The 17,001-nt window shown below is 36.3% G+C and overlaps 1 protein-coding gene across 1 annotated transcript in view; it reads left to right on the top strand.

Annotated features, from left to right (window-relative positions):
* Nucleotides 1–17,001, top strand: part of PDE11A (phosphodiesterase 11A) — a gene marked incomplete at its 3' end in the record, with an annotated part of 409,287 nt that overhangs the window by 224,164 nt on the left and 168,122 nt on the right. Inside the window, exons 7-9 of the mRNA XM_082841569.1 lie at nucleotides 5,091–5,166; nucleotides 7,544–7,611; nucleotides 8,551–8,643. Of these exons, the coding sequence (XP_082697695.1) occupies nucleotides 5,091–5,166; nucleotides 7,544–7,611; nucleotides 8,551–8,643 (237 nt within the window). The remainder of the gene's footprint in view (nucleotides 1–5,090; nucleotides 5,167–7,543; nucleotides 7,612–8,550; nucleotides 8,644–17,001) is intronic.

Below are 17,001 nucleotides of genomic sequence, written 5' to 3'. Positions count from 1 at the left end.
TGAATTTTAATCTTTATCTTTCCAGAAACAACAACCATTGCCACAAATAGACAACTAGAGGATTGCCTCAATGATCTTAAAATTGGAAAATTCACTCTCATCATACTCTGCCATCCTTCCTTCTTCCCCTCTCCCAACCTTGTTGGGCTCATCAAGCTTGCTAATTGTCACCACCCCCTCTTCCCTGTGCTCGTAGCCAGTTAGTGCTGGCCCCACTTCCCTTCCTCAGCCACAGTGGGAATGGCTTAGAAATACCCTCAACATCCTCAGTCGCCGCTCCCCTCCTCCCGGGCTCAGCCCGTGCGAGACTCTAGCTCTGCTCTCTCAGTGTGGCCTTCCTCTTCTCCAGAACTAACCACTTTACTTCTGTTCCTGATCCCATTCCTTCTTCCCTTGACTATCTTTGCCTTCAATTATCCTTCTGTGTTACTAAATCCAATAGCCCATTTTCAGCGCTTATCCTGTTTGACTATTGTGCAACATTTGACACTGTTGTTCCCCTATAATTCTATTTAGAAAAGAACTTTTTCTCTTGTGTACAAGTAATTCATTATCTAAAATTTAGAAAATAGAAATAGTAGTTTAAAAAACTCCCATAGGCAGAGTTCTTTCACAGTGTATACATGTATCAAATCATAATGTTGTACACTTTAAATATGTTACAGTTTTGTCAATTATACCTCAGTAGAACTGGATGAAAAAAGGATCAGTGGTTGCCAGAGGGATGGATGGATGAATAGGTGGTGTACAGAAGATTTTGAGGGCAGTGAAACTACTCTGTGTGATGCTGTAATGGTGGATACATGTCATTATAAAGTTGTTAAAACCATAGAACATACAGCATCAAGAGTGAACGCTAATATAAACTATGGACTTTGAATGATAATGATGAATCTGTGTGGGTTCATCAGTTGCAACAAATGTACCACTCTAGTGGGAGATGTTGATAGTGAGGGGTGTTGATGTGCATGTGTTGAGGCAGAGGGTATATGGGAACTCTCTGTACTTGCCTCATTTGTTATGAACCTAAAACTGTTTTTAAAAAATAAAGTTTATTTTAAAAGCAAAGAAACAAACAAAAACTCCCATGGACAAACAATTCAAAGGCAACTATTATGGTTATAATTTTTCCAGGATTTTCCAATGTATGTAATATATGTTTGCACACCCACAGATGCCCACACTACTATCACTTAATGTATTACAGTTTTCCCTGTTTACAAATATTCTTCTATAGCATGATTTTAATTAGATGGATAATATTCTACTGTGCTATGATTTACTTAACCAACTCCCTCCAGTGGAATGTTCAGGTTATTTCTGATATATCATTATCATAAATAATGCTATGATTCATACCTTTATACGTAAACTTTTGTGCATAGCTATGATAATTACCATAGAATAAATTCCTAGACATAAAATTGATAAGGCAAAGGGTGTTTGTACTTCTTAGACTCTGGATATACGTCAATAAATCTATTTCCAGAAAGGCTGTTAGCAATGTGTTCACACATTAGGAATGCTATAAAGCCTGAGCTGAAGAATATGAGCTTTGGAGTTCTTTTCCATCCTGCCTTCTTTTTCCTGTCCTAAATATTGTGTCCCCTCAGATTCAATGTTTCATCCTTTTTGTCTTTTTATTGGACGAGCTCTTTCTTGGTGATTTTACCCACGCAGTTAATACGAGGGGCTCCTTTGTCACTCTCCCTTCCCCTTGCCCTCTCAATTGTAATGTGTGTCAGCTTGAATTTGGAATCATTTCCCTCAAACTTCCTGTGTTTCCCACCTCAAGGAGCTCCACCGCCCTTCCTCAAACCAGGAACCTCAATATTATCTTTTGTAGGGATGGGAGAACACATACTCCTACCTCCCTACAACAAAAATTCTTTTGGGAAACTACACTAATTTTTTGGTAAGCAAAATTATCTTTTACTTCACTGACAAAGAGCCTGAGGTTTATTTTTGTCACCACTAAGCCTCTCAGGCTGTCTCTCTCCTTGTTTCTGTCACTCAGTGCATGTTCCCTTTCTTCTTGCACTGTGACCTCTACCCTCAGCTGCTTCAGATTTCCCAGGAGAGGTTAGACAGGGGCTACAGTTGTCCTAAGAGCTGGCAGAGCCAATTGTGCCTACTGCTCAGTGCTGGGGCGGGACCGCCGACAATTGTGTATGACCCTCAGCAAAACAAAACACACCCAAGCATCCTAGTGCTACTCAGGCCAGCCCAAGTCTATAGATTACACCTCCCAGGCCTCTCTAATATTGACTTCCTTCTCTTTGTGCTCACTGACATTGCTGTTATTCAGACTCTCTCCTTAGGGAGAGGAAGAAAACCACTTTGTTCTTTTGGAAGATAACTTTGATGGATGTGTTTGTGATTGGCTTCCTTTGAACCAGTCTTTCCACTTTCAAAGCAGTCAGTCTCTCTAGGTCTTATCTGATAAGGGAAGATGTTAACAGTACCTACTTCATAGGGTTGTTTGAGTAAGTATATGCAATAATGCATGTGAAAGTGCAGAACAGGGTGCCTAATATCAAGTGAGCATCTAGTAAATGTTATCTTGTCATCATCATTGTCACCCTCATCTTTGAAGACCCACTTTTTAAGGAGCTAAAACTGCTCCAGATTTCTCTAAACACAGTCAGTTGCTGGCTTTTCTGTGGTATTCTGAACGTTCTTTACTTGGACACTTATTTTATCTTAACTACTTCTGTCTTGACTAGACTGTGAGCTCCTCAAGGGTAATAACTGTTTGAATTCATTTTTATATCCTTAATACCCAGCAATGTGTCTGGTGCGTAGGAGGTGGTAAATAAATATATAATGAAAGAGTGCATTGATGAATGATTTATGTCCAGGCTTTTGGCTTTTTTTGTTTTTTTCTGGAATTCTCAAAAATCAATTGATGTAATTTATGCTCTTAACAAATGGAAAAAGAAAAAAATCACATGATCTAAAATCACATATTAAGAGGCATAGAATTGAAGAGTAAGATGACATGATATATGCCTAGAAAATCCAAAGCACTACAGATATTAAAGTTAATAATTGAATTTAGCAAGATTGATGGATCCAAGTTCAATATACAAAAATCAGTTATGTCTCTATATGTCAATTAAAAGCATTAGAAAATAATAATACCATTTATAATAACACGAACTTTTAAAACACCTGGTACAAATATAACAAATTATATGTAAGACTTCTGCATAGAAAACTATAAAAGTTGGCTTAGAGAAATTTTTAAGAACTCTAAATAGAGGGATATTATAGATTGAGAGACTCAATGATGTAAATATGTCAAATTTCTCCCAAATTGACTGATAAATTCAATAGAATCCTAATAAAAATCTCAGCAGTGTGTGTGTGTGTGTGTGTGTGTGTGTGTGTGTGTGTGTACTTCAAGTTGATTCTAAAATTAATATGGAAATGCTAAAGGCCAACAATGGTCAAGACAATCTTAAAGAAGGAAAAAGTTGGAGAAATTACACCACCAGATACCAAGATGTATTATAAGACTTTATTATTCACAGCAGTATGGTATTGGTATAAGGGTAGACACATAAATCAATGAAATAGAACAGAGTCCAGAAACAGATCCTTACATATATGGACACATGATTAATGAAAAAAGTGGTACCAGATAGTGGTGGGGAGAGGCATTTCCCCTGCCCCACAGAATTAGTTCTGGTCCAGTTGGATATCCACCAAGAAAAAAAAAAAAAAAGAATCTTGACTCTCAGCTCACACTATACTCAAAAATTATTTTCAGTTGGATTGTAAATCTAAAAGTAACAGTTAAAACAATAAAGATTCTAGGAAAATAATAGGAGAATATCTTCATGAGCTAGGAATAGGGAAAGATTTCAAGGAAAAGATCAAAAAATTACTTTAAAAAACAAACTAATATACTGGTATCAAGAGTAGAAGATATCTGAAAAATTAATTCCTCAGAGGAAAACCAAAAAAAATCCAAATATAAAAATTCAAATATAAAATTTAGGTGTATAAATTAACTTCCAACTTCAACAAATATGTAGCTCTTAACTTCTACAGTAAATGTTTTAAAATATAAAAAAATCTTTTATCCCAATAACCATAATCTAGAACCTCAGTGTTTTATTTTTTCTCTGATTGGATTGGGATGACAGGTTGACCTTTCTCACTAGAAACCAAGGTCATATCAATTCACTAACACCCTTTCAGTCTTTAGTAGCTCTTATCTAGCAATTCAAATATGGATCATTGGTTTTAATATTAAGTGGAGCTTGTTACTGAATGACATTTGTCTGATGCTGATAATTATACTTTTGTATTTCATATATATCATCTCCTGACAATCTGTTAGGGTACAGAAAGATTGCTGAACCCTTATCTTATCTTATCTTTCGTGACTTTTATTTTTATATGATTTTGTAACATATGTAATAAATCAGTAATGTTAGAAATATAGAATATTAAAAGTAAATACATGGATAAACAACAAGGTCCTACTGTATAGCACAGGGAACTATATTCAGTATCCTGTGATAAACCAGAATGGAAAAGAATCTTAGAAAAAAGAATGTATACATATGTATAACTGAATCACTTTGCTATACAGCAGAAATTAACACAACATTGTAAATCAACTATACTTCAATAAATTTTAAAAAAGTAAATACACATATAACAGCATTATAGACTCAATTTTTTTACTAAAAGATGTGCTCAAAGAGAAATATTGACCACTGGTTTAATTAAAATGCTTTAAATACTCAGAGCAGAAACAGTTGCCAGAATTCTTGTCTGGTGGTGTGATCGTGATCAAGATAGTTTTACATTCAGCTTTATGTGGGTGCAGGGATTGGGAGAGGTAGTGCGGGTGTAGGGTTTATTGGTTGATTCATATTTGGTTAGGGCATGATTTCCTTGGATGTGCATTGTGATGTTTTAAATGAAAAGAGACAGGTGAGTATATGCATTACAATTAGATTATAAGATGTCTTTTTAAAAGTTATTTTTAAATATCTGTTATGAAGAGTGGTAAGCTATATGTCAGAAATGGGTGGATAATATTTAATTTTAGTTAATTTCTTTTATCCTAGGCTGAACAGATATCTGGTTTTCACATAAGATCGGTTCTCTGTGTACCTATTTGGAATAGCAACCACCAAATAATTGGTAAGACATTACCTAAATAGTTCAAACTTCTTTTATAAAGAAGTACAATTTACTTTAAAATACATCCATCTCTTTTTAAAATGTTCCCCTTTTTATGTCCAGGACTCATCAACTTATGTCTCATACTCTTGTGTAATCTCGTAAGTGAAGACTCCTGATGAATCAGTGTTAATCAGGACAATGAACAAATATTTATTCCTTTAAATAAGAACCAATCGTTTTGCAGTTGGAGGGGATTTCAGAAAGCAACTAACTGAACTCTTTTATCTTACTCTGTGGAAACTGAGGCCCAAAGAGAGAGAAAAGACTTGCATAAGGTCACAAAGTGAGTTAGTAGCAGAGTCCCAAGTAAAACTCGGGCTTCTTAACTCCTAGTACATCTATATATTTACATCTATGCTTTTACACGTGGAGTAAATGCAAAGGAAGAAAGGACGTGCATTGTTAGGCATATACTGTACATGTGTCTTTCTGCCTGGATGGTTCCAAAATAGGTCCAATTCCTGAATAAGGGAATTGTGGACCAAAGCAGTTTCCAATTTTTCTCTCCCTCCCTGCTCCTTTCCTTTCCTTGAAAATTCAGTTAGAAAATCTCAAACCTAAGAAAGAAGTCTAGGCGAGAAGGGGCCAGTTGTTAAAGTCAAGAAGGATGGAGACATTAGTTATTTAAACACAATGAAAATGTGTTATTTTTCTAAGAGACATAAGGTAACTAATACATTTGGTAACTAATGTAACTATTTGCCTCTCTTTGCTTCACCCTAAGGTTGCCTCTTAAACTCTAAGATTTTGGACTTACCAAAGGATTCAGTATTCTGTAAATATTGTTGAGACTTGAATTCTAAGAGAATTGTTTCATCAGTTTGCTTAATTTGCAGAAAATACTAGTATACTATTGAACATAAAGTATATTCTAAGATTTGAGAATTTGAGCCCCTAGTACAAAGCATTGAATTACATCATGGGTAGAATTTTAAATATATTTAAGGTATTTTTTTTTTTTGGCCACGCTGTGCAGCATGCGGGATCTTAGTTCCCTGACCAGAGAACCCCTTCCCCCTGCACTGGAAGCGTGGAGTCCTAACTACTAGACCGCCAGGGAATTCCCAAAATATATAATATTTAAGTTTAAAGAGAAGAGAAATTTCATAAGAAACACCAAACGTTATCTGTAGATGTCCAATGGCAATCTCACATGCAGTCCTACATTTCATTTCTAACAGTAAACATCTGTTATTCTTTCAAAACTAAGACTGTAGTTTGCCTGTTACACACTAAAAGCTTTGTATTTTATTATACATTCTTCTAGCATATGACGACTTACCTCCCTGATGCGAAGTTAGGTGTTTTAAAAAATACAAGCATGCTTTAGAATTACAGTCATTTTTGTTTATACTAAATAGGGATACAAGGGAATGGTTTTCAAGATCGTTGAATTTTTCCAGTTAGACTTGTGTGCTTTGATAGTCGTGCCCCAAACATCTGGTATAATGCTGGAAATGAACTTTGGAAAGAAGACACACACAAGTTAAATTTGTTAAAACTAGTTTAACCCCATTGGGAGCAGGCAACAAAACTAACCTTGCTTTGAAAGTTAACTGTATCATAATTCCTAACATTTCTTGAATGTTCTCTCCGTGTGGAACAATATGCTTTCCAAACATTAATCAGATGTTATCTCATTTAATCTTCATAACCCACTGAGTTAATATTTTAATCCTCATTTTACTGATGAGGAAATTCAGTGTTAAAAATGTTAGGTAACATGCTCATGGTAACACTACTAATGGTGGAGTTGAAAATTCAAACCAAGACAGTCTAACTCCAGAGCCTATGTTCTTAATCACTATGCCATGCTGCCTGAACTCAAGCGCTGTGCTTCAGAGAATTGAAAAAAAAATTTAGTTATATATATTTAAAAATTTTTATATTTATATAATTATGTACATTATATTTTATATATTTTTAATTTATAATTAATTTTTTAATATATTGCATGTATATATGTGTTTATATATACATACAGTTATAGATATTCAAGTATGTATATGTGTATAAGTATGTAATTGTGTATATATGTGTATGCCAGATACATCAATTATTGTGCACAGTCATCTTGAAAACCATTTTTAGGGAATCTGATTGATGCCTGGTAGAACTCCAGGCTTCCCTGAGACCTGGTCTGGATATCACAGCTGGAAAATAGACTGCATCCCTGTACACCTCAGATCTGCTCTCACGGAGGCAGCAGGTGTGAGAGTAACCAGGGATTAAGCTGAGTGTGTGCACTTAAAGGAGGATAGAGTCATCTTACTGTATTGTGAGAACACGGTGTCCAGCACCGAAAATGACCACATATCCCAACCTCTTCCCACAGGAGTGGCTCAAGTGTTAAATAGACTTGATGGGAAACCTTTCGATGACGCAGATCAACGACTTTTTGAGGTAAGAAAATAAATTTGTGAACCAGGGGTTACAGCTGAGTCACCAGTAGTCTCCTGGTTACAGCTTGCCCCCATTAGGAAGGATAAATAATTATTATTTGACATTTATTAATCATTATACTTTGACAGTGTGATGAAATTTAAAGGAAGATTTAAAGAATATATCAATGTTTAGGTAAGATTTGATTCTCTTTTTTCATGAATTAGATGTTTTTACCCTAATTGATTGTTTTTTACAGAGTTGAATTGCCTTGCTCTTCTCTCCAAAGTGTTGTTTTACCTTTGTCTTGTTTGTGTGTGTTCAGTCATGAGACCTCTAGCCAGCTCTGCCAGGCGTACTGCCATCACCTTTCTTATGTTTACAAGCTTCCGTTTACTCCAGTCTGCCCTCTAGCTAGAGAGGTTAGCCTTGAACAGGCTTCCTAGAAGACTTCGTACCAGTAGCCAACATGAAAACCCCATGATTTTTTTTCTCCAGTTGAGGCTACATCAGGGCTTCTTTACTAATTGGTTCTAAATCTGAATCCTCTGTCCCCTTAACATTTACCTCATTTACACTCACTTGGTTTCCTTACCAAAATATTTTATAGCCTAGCTGCTGAAAGAGGTGACTGTTGGTTAAATGGGATGAAATTACTAAAAATCAGTTCACAACCTAAATAAAGAATGCATTTAAACGGACTGTACGTTTTTAAATGTATTTAAAGTCATTTCTTCACAATGACATTAAATTAATAATTTTTCTCATGTGCAATGTGAGCGATAAAGTTGTTACATGACAATAGTAATTAAGAATTTTAATGTACATATTTCCCTAAGGCCTACCTCTGTATACAATAAAATTATATTTAAGGCCCATTCCTGATGACTGCCTGCTTTTATATTAGATTATGCCAATGAGTTATTGCAATTTTCAGTTAGTGAGCTTTCTCTTTCCTAGGCTTTTGTCATCTTTTGTGGCCTTGGCATCAACAATACAATTATGTATGATCAAGTGAAGAAGTCGTGGGCCAAGCAATCTGTGGCTCTTGATGTAAGTACAATATTTATGTCAGATATGCTAAAAAGCCCTGATTTTATGAGGGGAAAAAGGTCCTCAATTTTTAATTATCTCATTGGGTCTTAATCATTTTAGAGTTATAGGTTTGAGTTTGATGAAAGCTAGAGACCCTCTCTAGAAAAATATACATACACACATAGTTTTACATATAATTTCAGGGAGTTCACAGATTCCTTGAAGCCCAGCCATGTATGGTGTACAGTTAAATTTTAAATATTAGGATTATTAAAAGAGATGATCCAAAATGAATTTGTCAGGATGTAAAATGTATTATGAATGTATTTTGAATATGTATAGATATTCTGGAAATTCACAACTTTTATTACCATAAGAAAAAAACCTCTCTATGAAGATCTGTGACTCAGATGGGGGAAACTGATTCTGTCATTATGCACCCCTCCCTGTGCTAATGTAGTCACAGTCTCCTCACCCATGAATTGTTCATTTGGGTTCATAGTGTACACACCCTTGTTTGTATAACTCAGATACCTTCTGTCCTTAGACACAAAAATTATTACTGACACTCCCAAATTTCCAGCCCAATTGTGAGCCTTGTGACAATCTCACTTTTCAGAAGCTGACTTATTTGTGTGGCCTTGTATGTTCTGTGTGCTTTATTTGTGCCAGTGTCAAAAGTAGCGTTCCCAGTCAGAATTCAAGTGTTGCCATCTTGGTTTTGTCCCTCCCACCTCCACTCAACCCCTACCCCACCAGATACCAAACTCTCGACTCTAATAATCAGGTGGTATCACCTCAGTCCCTAGCCCAGGAATCCATATGCAAGAATATCTGGAAGGATTTCTTTTTTTGGCCACACCACGCGGCTTGTGGGATTCTAGTTCCCCAACCAGGGATCAGCCAAGGATCAAACCCAGGCCCTCGGCAGTGAAATCGCAGAGTCCTAAACACTGGACCACCAGGGAATTTCCTCTGGAAGGATTTCTTATCTCAGAATTTTATGAAGACAAAAAACGATATGTTGAGAGCTACTGAACTCAAACTCTGGAATGAGATCTACCTATACTATAGTATACATTAACTTCTGAATAGATCTGTACGTTAGAATTATGTATTTATAAATATTGTACGTGAATACGAATATCGTTAAGTTCTTTTGTTCCTAAATATATAAAATTAATACTCTGAGGCTCTTAGAGAACAGAGATGCTCCTAAAGCTGAATAACGGAACAAAGAAAGGAATTTACTATCATTTTTAATAACTTTACTTTTATGATCCTGATTTCCATTTTGCATGAGCAGCAGGAGCTTCATGAGAAATGTACTGATGTGTGCTTACATTTCCTGACAGTAAGGATCCTAGGATAAAAGGGATAAAACTTTACCTGTAAATCTAGAATACAGAGAAATTAAAGCAGGAATGTAGATGTAGAATATTACTTCTTCATTTTGAACATCAAGAATTGTCCTTTGGGGAGTCTTTCATAGATACTGCAAATGAAGCCTTACCTAACACTGATGAGAAATTTTCCAGGAAATATAAGTCAGGGTATTAAGGGACACATTATACACCTTTATGATCAAAAGAGGGAAGGAATGAAGTTCAAACAGAGGGTGTGGAAAGGGCATATGCAATCAGGAGCCAAGCCCCATTTATTCTACCTCCCCAAAACCTCTCCCATCCCTTTCCTCCTTTCCAGTTGCCACGGCAACCATCCTACTCAAGGGCTTCATTACCTCTTGACTGAGCAATTGTAATAGCCTTCTATTTGTTCTTTCTAAACCACATTTTAGATTGCATCATTCACCCACTCATAGACCTTAAATTACTCCCCCATTACCTATTAAAGTACAAACTTCTGGCCTTTGAGGCCCTTGGAAATCTCATACCAAACTATCTTCCTGCCCCCGGCCCTCATTTCTCTTTTCAGAGTATTCTATGCAAATTACAAACTCAACTACTTCATAGTCTACAAATCAGCCACCTGCTTCTCTGCCCTCTGATCTTCGCTCTAACATCCTCTCCACTTTAGTTATTCTGTTCCAATTATGCCATCTTCCCTCAAAATTGTCCCATCATTCAAAGCTTAATTTAAATGTAACCTTCTCTCTATAAACCTTCTAATCTCATGGTTATTTGTTCCTCTCTTTGACCTATATTACAGTTAATGGTGAGTCTGTATGTTTTCCTCCACTAGAACATATGTCCATCAAAGCATATGTTCATGTCTTAGCTATCTTTTATTCCTTTTGGTGTTTTATGTATAATGGTACTCAATAAAAGTGTATTGAATAAATGAATGCATGCAGCCACAAATAATTATTTTGGTCTGCCACATCAACATTGCAGAAGGGGAAAGCTAGGGCTGTGATGGAGGAACTGGCAGTCATTTTAGTGACAGTCTTGCTGGCCACATAGCAGCACCTCTGTATTCCCTTCCCCTTTTATAAGCCATGAGTAGAAAATTGTTATTTATTTATTTGGGTGTGGGACCTCTTCCCAGATACTGTGTTCCCTGGGGTATTTCTTAGATGATGATTAAGAGACCAGTCTGGCTTCCTGAAGGTGGGGAAGAAGGAGAGAAGTGAAACGGATGATTCTCCGTGAGCAATCCTCTAAGCTCCAAGGAGAGATTTCTCTCTAACTGGGTGATTAAAGAAGTTAGACTTCTAGGATGCCAGCAGAATGCCATTTGATTCTTTGTCACCCCTCTTCCTTTAAACCTACTCTGTTGAATCAATCTTCTCTACTCGAGTGAAGTCTGGTAGATTCCACAGCTCTTCTGACATACTCAGGTGTTAAATAGTCTCTGAGCTTTTCCCCTTGCCCAGGATTAGAAGCCTATGGTCAGGAGAGGGTCATAGTGGGCTTTGTGACTCTTCCTCACTTAACTTCCTCCCCTAAGACAGGTACAAGGAGGTTGGATGAGAGGGCAAAGCCTTACAAGAGTGATGCTGTCCTAAGTTGGTTTCAGGGCCCTCTATATCAGACATCAGCATTCTCTTTTTATCATGAGTTGCTTTTATAAATTCTTAGAGGACTCTCGGGGCTAGCAATCTCCTGATAGCCATCCCTGATGTGGGTTTGCCTCTCCTGACTGACGGGTTATAATCCCCTCTCAGCCCCTGGCTTCCAGGGGCCCATCCAGACCCTTCCTCTGTGGGGATCATCTCACTCTTCCAGGAAATTCTCTTGGTCAGGGTCTGGTTTTGTTTCTTTTTTTAATTGTGGTAAAACAGACACAACATAAAATTTACTATTTTTAAGCATACAGTTCAGTGGCATTAAGTACATTCACATTGTTGTGCAACCATCACCACCATACATCGCCAGAACTTTTTCATCTTCCCAAACTGAAACTCTGTGCCCATTGACCCCCAACTCCTCATCCTTCCTTCCATGCAGCCCATGGCAACCACCATTCTACTTTATGTCTATGAATTTCACTACTCAAGATACTTCATATGAGCAGAATCATACAGTACTTGTCCTTTTGTGACTGGCTTATTTCACTTAGCATAGTGTCTTTAAGACTCATCCATGTTGTAGCACGTGTCAGAATTTTCTTTTTAAGGCTGGTTAATATTCTATCGTAAGTATATACCACCTTGTGTTCATTCATTCATCTACTGATAGACACTTGGGTTGCTTCCATGTCAAAGTCCTTTTAAGCCTGGGTATCTTTCATAGGTCCATTTGGTCCATGGGAAAACTCACATGTCTTCAACCATTAGATTGAAATGCAAGTCTTCTGCAAAGCAGCTCTCTTCTCCTGCCCACTAACTTTTGGAATTTTTAGGCATGAATCAGGTACCAGTCTCTGTTCCCACACTATACTCTGGGGAAATACACTGTAGGTCCTACAAGTGGTTCTCTGGAAGGAACTCTCAAGAAACCCTAAGAAATCCTCAATATGGGGCTCTCATGAACTGTTACCCTTTTTACACAGTGCAGAGTTGGGAAACCAGCACCTTAACTTGGAGGCAGGGGCATCTTCTTTCCAAATCCTACATAGAAGGCCTAGATGGCCTTAGCACTCCCTTTAGAATGTGATACCTGTTAGTCTCAACTATAAACTCAGACAGAGTCTCATTTAAACATCCTATTTTGTCTATCAAAATGATTTTTTCCAGACCAAGTTACTGTAAGACCATGATCCAATGATTGTCTGAATGATAAGTGTCAGGCCTGGGAAGACCCATGTTTATTTGCAGGTACAATGGATCTAGGTTCTCAATTACAAAGCCAAATGTAACACATCAGCAGAAATGGAATTGTTCCCACTTGTAAATTCTTCTTTACTGACAATATGTTGGATTATGTAAACACTTCTTTTGGAGAAAAGAAAAAAAGGAAACACAAATTAATTGTTGTCTTGAAATGATTATGTAGTAATTAGTTCCCCATTGTAGCCACTACTACATCGTAAGTTACTTAAAAAAAGAAAGAAAGAAAGAAAGAAAAACTCTGGAAGCTGTTCTCTGTGAAAATTCCAGGCTCTTATTGAGCTGGTTTATAAATTTATGATCAAATTATGGCTTTTAAAAAGGCACTAAGAAAATAATCATGCCAAATTTCTTGAACTTCTTTGAATAGCCAGTAAAGACCAACTAAATGATAGTGTGAGCTTCAACTTTTCACTTGCTGCTTTCTGTTGCCCAAAGAAAAGTCTCACAGTTGACATGCTGATTGGGCTTTTGGGGTATTCTAGCATAGCCCACACATTAGAATCAACAGGGTGCTTTTAAAAAATATTGATGCCTGCACCCTTTTCTAAACTGATTGAATCAAAATCTCTGGAAATAGAGACTGAGCATATGTATTTACAAAAAGTTCTCCATGTGATTCTGATGCACAGTGCAAGGTGAGAACCATTGGCACAGAGTGATCTATTTGTGGGTTAATTTCTCCAAGTCTTTCTTTCACAAAAAGCAACCACAGTATTGGATATCAGTACTTCCTTTATAAATATTTGTTGAATTAGGTTGAAGACAGAAGATGAAATGAGGTGAGGCTAAAGGGTGCTATCTCCTCCTTGCTTTAAATACCCGTTTACTCTTTGACTCCTTCTGATGGCTTCCATTGTCACCTCTCCTTTGAGGAGTCATCTGGAATGTTATCAGTGAACACCTATGCCCAGTCCCCATTCTCAGTTCTTAACTTCTCTTATCTGTTCATGCTGTTGACTATTTACTCCGATCACAGAAAAGAAAATAACCAGTCCACCATGGTAATTAACCTGTAAATGACTGGTTTATTTCATGGCCATAAGAGAGACCAGGATCCAGAGCAAAGATAGATGAACCTTAAAAACAAGGAACAGGGCAGCAATTTTAGTATTACAAGACTCATCATGTAATTTACTAGAATTTTATAGCTATCTATAATATATTCCATTTTCTTTAGTAAAAGGAGAAACAGTTTCTATTCCAGTGCCTAGAATAGTTCCCGACACATAGTAGGTACTCAATAAATATTTGCTTAGTTATATTATTTTTTAATTTATTAGTTTATTTATGAATAAATGAACCTAATTTCATACCTAATGGTATCTGAAGCATTTTGTGACTTGCTAACAGCTTCTGTAAGCATCTGTTTTTGCAAATTTAGGACATAGTCTTGAAATATCTATGAAAACTGTGATTTCCAGTTTATAATTTTGTAAATGAATTCCACAAATTCTACAAAACTGGCTCTGTGGGGCATTCCTTGAGGTAGCAATGAGGAAGTATATATGGTTTTTTTTTTTTATTTTGGCCATGCGGGATCTTAGTTCCCCGACCAGGGATCGAACACGCACCCCTTGCATTGGGAGCGCAGAATCTTAATCACTGGACTGCCAGGGAAGTCCCAGTAGATATGTTTTTGTTTCTTTTGTCTCAATAATATCTGCTGTAGATAATTAGGGTCACAAAATATTTTTAAAAATCTTTTTGTTTGGAGGCAGATCAGTCATAACTCTAGAGATTTTCCTGCTTTCCATGTTTTCTACTACATCCTCCCTTGGCTTCTATGACCCTATACCTAGGTTGTTCTTCTCTGGTCTTTCATTCTTAAATCTCCTCTCTTCAGCCCTCTTCTGAATATTCTTCAAGGTTGAATCATCTGACCCATTTGCTCCTATTTTCTCTCTATACACACTTTCCCTGAGCAACTTCAGCTACTCATTTGGCTTTAACTGAGATGACCTCCAATATGTATTCCTAGTTCACTCTTTCTCTCTCTTTGAAGCTTCAGACTTTCATTTCCAACTAACTCTTAGTTCTTTTATGTACGTCCAAAAGTTCAGACTTAACATATGTAACAGTTACAATCCCCATTAAAAAATATGTATATATGTTATTAATAGAATATTGGTATGATGTTTTCATTCACAGTGGTTTATCATTAACTTCTCTTCTCCTTGGCTTTCCACATCCAGCCATTTGCCAGGTTCAGTCAATCTGGTTCCTGCAGTATCTCCTTTTTCACTGCCATCTCTGTAGTTCAGGTCTTTATTTTCTCTTCCCTGTATTAATGCTGCTTATTCAAGCTGATAATCCTGGCTCTAGTTTCTTCTTTCTCCACCCATGGTACTCACAATGTACGGATTTGTTTTCCTAAAGTATAATATTGGCCGTATCTCTTCTGTGCTCTAAAAAAAATCAGTGCCTTCCCATTGCCTACAAATTAGACCTTTCAAGATCCTCCACTATTGACATCAATATTCTTTTTACCTTAGTTTTCACTGCCTCCATCTAGGAAAAAAATCTCTATTATTATGTGTTTCTCAGAAATATCCAGAGATTCCCACTCTGGGTCTTTTCTCCATTTGCTTGTAAAACCTTTTAACAAACCTCAAATTTCACCTCTTCCTTTAATGTGTCCTGATGTGTCCCCAAGAGATGTGATTGTTCCTTTCCTTTAATCTCTTTACAAAAGGGCTATTGTCATATAAAATCTCCGTTGTGTTGGTTGATCTTCAGATAGAAATATTTTACAAATATTTTACACTAGTAAAAACCTAGTGCTTACCATTTAAGTCTTTGGTAATAAGGATAAAGACTAATCAGATTGTTTTCTTATGATTCTTTTATACTAAATATGACCCCTATATGATATAATTTTTTTCTTATATTTTTAAGTGTTTTTAAGTTTAAACAATGTATTATGGTTATAGAAGATGTAAAATCAGAAATCAAAATCAGTGGTAACCTACTGCTTAGAGCTTACCACCTTATCATTTGGGTTGACAATTTTTTCTTTCTTTTTTTCTTTCAGCCTTTTTAAAGGCTGTCTTCTGGATTCCACTGTTACTAATGAAAAATCTGCCATTATTCTTGTAAATGTAATGTGTCTTTATTTCTCACTGCTTTTAACATTTTCTTTTTAATCTTGGTTTTACAATCATTTGACTATGATGTGTCTAGGTGTGTTTTTCTTTGTATTTCTTTTTCTTGGGTTTCACTGATTTTCTTGGATCCAAGGGTTGATAGCTTTCATTAATTTTGGAAAATAGTTGGCTAATATCTCTTCAAATATTTATCTTTCTTTATTTCTCTTTCTGGGCCCAGTTACATGTATGTTGAATCGTGTGATATTGGCCTCCAGATCTCTGACACTTGTAATGTTTTCATTCTTTTTTCCTTTATGCTTCAGTTTGGGGGGGGGGGTTTCTACTGAACTTTCTTAGAGTTTGCTGATTCTTTCTTTTTTCTAGTCTTCTATAAAGTCCATCCATTTCTGATATTTTATTGTACTCTGTTGTATTAATATTATATGTTTCAGTTCTAGACATTTTGACTTAGTTCTTTTATAAGCTTTGGTTTCTCTGCTGAAATGTCCCAACTGTTATTATGTCTAACTTTGCCTCTAAATTTTTAACGTACAATTCTTCACAAGTTATTTTATATCACTCATCTTTATTTCTAACATCAGGGGCATTGATGACTCTGCCTCTATTGAGTATTTCTTTTCTTGGTGAGGGATCACATTTTTCTGTTTCTTTGCCTGTCTTCATAAATATTTATTGCATGTGAAACATCTTGTATAGAAAAACAAGAGTAGATAAAGGTTTTAGTGGGTACCGTTTGAGCTAAATATTTTTTGTTGTGTTCTGTTTTTCCAGATAGGATATGTGATTTTTTTTTATGTCAGGCCGCTAGCATGAAGGGTTGATCATTCAAATTCAACCATCTTTGGTGCTTAGCTGAAAACAGGCAGAGCTTTTGTTAGTTTCCCTTTATTTCTGGTCTCAGAAGAGATTATGGAGATCTCCTTTTGCCCTTCAACCCAACCCCAAATACTCAGGCTCTGTTCAGGATTTGAGTTGAAGGCATTTGAGTTGTAGCTTAAAGTTCATCTCAGTTGACTTCTAAATTCAACTCCATCA

The sequence above is a fragment of the Leucopleurus acutus genome, assembly GCF_964270905.1.
Source record: "Leucopleurus acutus genome assembly, chromosome: 6".
NCBI lineage: Eukaryota > Metazoa > Chordata > Mammalia > Artiodactyla > Delphinidae > Leucopleurus > Leucopleurus acutus.
The sequence above is the reverse complement of the archived record's forward strand: the minus strand, read 5'-3'. Positions and strand labels throughout refer to the sequence as shown.